General features: G+C 31.1%; 1 protein-coding gene across 2 annotated transcripts; it reads right to left on the minus strand.

Moving 5' to 3' along the window:
* Nucleotides 1–2781: 2781 nt before the first annotated feature.
* LOC143202163 (lectin subunit alpha-like) lies at nt 2782–4189 on the minus strand. Of its 2 annotated transcripts, none has more exons than XM_076413461.1 (3): nt 3953–4189; nt 3100–3334; nt 2782–3046 (listed from the first exon to the last, which is right to left on the minus strand). In XM_076413461.1, exons 1-3 carry the CDS (start codon nt 4062–4064, stop codon nt 2998–3000), a joined length of 396 nt encoding a protein of 131 aa, XP_076269576.1. In that variant the 5' UTR covers nt 4065–4189; the 3' UTR covers nt 2782–2997. The 2 variants fall into 2 exon arrangements, with proteins under 2 accessions (XP_076269576.1, XP_076269577.1); XM_076413462.1 differs by having other exon boundaries at nt 2838–3058.
* Nucleotides 4190–4740: the final 551 nt, after the last annotated feature.

The raw sequence follows: 4740 nt of genomic DNA on the forward strand, positions 1-4740 counted from the left end.
AAGTAAATATATCTCGTATATATATTTGCACAAAAACAAATGGACACGTGACATGTTTTGAAAATCTGGTTATCTCACTATGAATACAATACTTATGAATAATACTCATCAAAAATATTATGTAAATTTATCAAAATATATTCGCACAGATCGTCCGATATCATGATTTAAGCGAGTAACCTTGACAAAATGTGACGTAAAACTATGAAATGTATTGGATTTAAAATTGAAAACTATTAAAATTGTATTAAAACTATTTTGTTTTAACGGAAAGAAGTGACGCCTTACTCAATCTTATTCTAATATAGACGAAACCCTTATAATGTAAACGCATTCGATACGCACAAACATCATTCTGTAGGCTAAATTTATACCTACGGCGTATAATGAAAATTATAATTAATAAAAAAAATTAACATCTTAAATAAATAAAAACAGGGATCAAAATAAATGATATAAATACAGCTACTATTAGCTATTTACATAATGAATCGTAAAATAAATACAACAAATATTAAGCGTGCGTGTTTTTGATATTGAGGTGGTCGGGTAACAGTTCTGAAAAGGAAATGAAAACGTACCTGAACAGCTAAATTTCAATTACAAGGGTGACATTAAAAATACATATGAAATATAACAAGGATCGGTGATTATCATGACAGATACTTCTAATTTCAGGTAATAATGGAAATGATACTGCTGCCAGCTAACAGTACTGATAATCGATTATGCTGGTGGATCATAGTACTAATAATTAATGGTGCCGATAAATAAATATTGCGACAGTAATGGTACCGATAAGAATTAACAACAAGCTTTCTCTATAATAGGTGATAATAATGATGGGCAATTACAACATATAATGGATAATAACGATAATTGATAGGAATGATATTCTTTACTATGCTCAAGTATGACAATTGCGAAGGGAAGGTAATATGCGACGTACTAGCTTCTGCCATAACACTAACAAAAATGGACGTGCAATGATATCAAGAAAGGTAGGCACACGAGATCTTGCCACTAATGTTTGTAGTACTTGCTAAACTGCATTAACCGAAAGAATACGAAAAAAGTTTTATCAAGACAATGCACGGTTACACACATGCATAGTCACTGTGGCAAAAATTAATAAATTGAGCTACGAAATGCAACTCCATCCAATATAATGCCCAGATTTAACTTTCTCTGACTATTTTTTGTCTCCAAACCTCCTTGTTATTTCGGTCGAACGAAGAGGTCATCAATGAAATAAACGAGTATTTTGGGCGATAAAAATCAATTATTTGAAAGTAAGACAAAAATTGGAAAGGCGAGAATGATTAGGAGAAAATGGATAGGGGATAGGATATTATGTTGAGAAATAAAAGTTTTTTTTGTCGAAAAAAGTGGTTAGTTGGTAGTAGTTAAAATAATATTATAAATAGATAAATAGGTTTAGGTAGGTATTAAGTTACATTGTATGTATATTATAGAATATAAAATACGTGTAGTAGATAGGTTAAATAAAGTTTCTGGTTATTTTTATTTAGTTATTACAACGATAATATGTACGATGATATGATTATATGATTGTGTGTACGATGTACATATTTTTATTTTAAAATATTGCTTTTTTGTCAGTTTGCCTATGAATTTGATTATTTCTGACAAACCATGGAGCTCATTTTGGAAAACTTGAAGCCGTTTCACCTGGTTGGGTGAAACTGGTTGTAACAAATTTGAAATGGACATTAGATCCGTAGAGCAGTACGGACCGAATTAACATCTTGTAAAATAAGCATTTGATGGAGATGGAAAATCTGCTAGAGGGACAGATAAGAGAAGATAGCATGTTTGTTATCCCTGAACCTTTTTGGATTGCTTTCTGGATTTGGGAATGCCAACTGAACCATCGGTGGACGTGACGTTTCCCAGCTATGGAATTATTTCGGTGTCGATCTTTAATTGCGAGACGCGCAGTATGTAACGCTTCTTATGGAAAATGATGGCCTGGATTTTCGGGGGGTTGATTTGAAACTTCCAGAATTGGAATCACTTGACCGCATGATCGAGCTGCTTCCGTAAATGTTGAATGGTAGCCTCGAGCCTGAGTATCGTCAGAATAAGACGCAATTTCAATGTTTTTTTCAATCTCTTTTCTCGGCAGATCTGATATAAAGAGGTTAAATAAGGCTGGCATCAGTCCGATAAATAGGACCTGATGAGAGCGATTTTGCCTTCTAGGATGCCTTGGATTTACAACGATTATTGTGTATATATTTTATTTTAAATTTTTTTTTGTATTAGAAATGTAAGTGAGTTTCATCTTTTTTTATCTCTTATCTTTTATTGAGTTTCTTATTTATTTTTTTTAAGTCGGTTCATTATCTTGTTAAAAATATTTTATTTTTATGTTGAAATGTCTATATTGAAAACGTCATATATTATGCTTCATAGAATCCAACTGTAGGCTTAGATGCCATATTTTCCAGAATCTACCATTAATGTTTAAAATATTTAAAAATATTATCAATATTATATGCTGTATTATCATTTTGGTGTTCAAATATAAACGTGAACAACCTTTAACCTTTTAATCAAGCATTATGTTTATATATTTAATTGATTGAGATGGGATAACATATATATTAATAAACAGTTGTGATTATCATTAAATATTCGATATTCGCCATTTCAAACAAATCTTTCGTAGAAAACCATGACCAAAATATTCATGAAGCAAAAAACAGCTACGTTGTAAGGTATCTTGAAGATTTTTAATTAAATTTCAGCGGAACAGTTGTTTTACTAATATATTTTAAATTATATATAAATTATATACAATAAAAATATAATTATGCATACTCATTATTTCTATTCAAATTACAAATCATTTTAACACATCATCAATCTGATTATCCAAATAATATTTGTTTTTTATTTAAATAGATAATTCATGTTTAGATTAGTGAATATATGTGCACGCTTTTTTCTTTCTCCCGATAGCGGTTAGAGTTAACAACTTGAAACTCTATTGTCTTCACATGTTTCCTGATTTTTCTCCCTGAAACATCATCTATGATCAGTGGTTTATATAATGAAGAAAATCTAACTTACTTCTGGTAGTGTTGACAGAGAAATGGCATTTTTAAACTGCAGGGGAGATCATTCCAGGCGAAATGGCCTGAACTTACAGGGAACACTTGCAAACAGCTCTCGTTATCCTTATAGTTATCGGGTTGGCCTTGCGAAAAATTTGAATAAAATAAACGTCGGCCAGAATTTAACCAATAGTAAGAATGCTTATCGTCTAAGTTGGTAGCGAATATCCAAAAACCGTGTTCATATCCCACTAAAATACAGAAAGTCAAAATTAATAAAGGATTAAATATTATTAATAATAAATGAACAGTAATATAAATATGTTATATAGGCTAGTAACATTTAGGATATATGTGAGCATACTTCTTTCTGACATCTTCATAAATAGATGCAGTAACTAGAGGTACCAGAGGAGAAATTAGATTATTTGATTGATATGATTAATTTATAAAATTTCTGTAGTCAGCTGTGTGTAGTGTTATTTTTATACTCAAAAATACCAGTAGGATGTCTTAATAAGAAGTTGCAGTAGTACTGTCACCGTCTATAACTTTAAAATATCCATATTATTTATAAATACACAGTAAAAAAAGTATCAAATGTCATTTGAAACCTTAGAGCTAGAGCTAAGGGACGCTATGCTAAGGAAAAATGTAGAAGTAGTAGTAAATGCTAAGCTAAACGTAGAACTAGTTCGAGCAAAAACATTATAATACTATAAATATATAAACGGCACGTTTGGTCGCTATTTATAATTATGGGTTAAAATCAATATGTTCTCTAACTGTCTAATATATATCCTATACTGCTATATATCCCCCAATACAACCGACCAATTTACAGCTGGTTTTTATGTAAAAAAACTTACCTTTCTCATGTTTCAAAAGTTTTTCCACCATTATATGTTCTTCTATGGTGTGAATCTCGGCCGGCTCGAATCCATATTGACGACACGTGATGAAGGCATTGTGAAAACCCATTCGATCGTTAGAAACCACATACGTTTTCGGTGGTTTACATCCTCCAATATTATCGATAATGTCAGAATTAACAGTACGTTTCTAAGAACTTTATGCAACATTGTTGGTGCTTTAATGATGGTGTAAACAAATTTATCCCGTATATATACTTACACACGAGTGGACACGTGACATGTTTTAAAAAACTGGTTATTTTAGTGTAAATACAATACTCCTAAGCAATATTCATAAAAAAAAGTTATGTAAATTTAACAAAATATATTCGTACAGATTGTCTGAAGTTATGGTAACCTTGACAAAATATAATATAAAAGTTATGAACCATGTACTTTTAAAAAACTTATAATTTTAAAACCATTTCTATTTTAACGTAAAGAAGTCGTTTGGCTACATAAATGACAATGCGGTTTTGATCCTATTCCCATGTAAACAATATCGTTAAAATTTAAACACCTCTCGCCACTAGACAACACACCTAAGAATATCCATTGCTGTATTGGTCACGCCATAACAGTGGCATCCTGAATATTACCTGTAACTATATCGATCAGCTGGGTTTCGGCCTCTGTCTTGTATTTTTTTGCCTAAATTTATATTGACATATCATGTGTCTTCAATTATGTACGTCTGGGCAACGGAGTTTAGGACCAACGCAGGTAGTCAATTTTTAGTGACA

This window comes from Rhynchophorus ferrugineus, unplaced genomic scaffold (genome assembly GCF_030347505.1).
Source record: "Rhynchophorus ferrugineus isolate W39M unplaced genomic scaffold, kcgeb_rfMv2 rfM9, whole genome shotgun sequence".
Lineage (NCBI taxonomy): Eukaryota > Metazoa > Arthropoda > Insecta > Coleoptera > Curculionidae > Rhynchophorus > Rhynchophorus ferrugineus.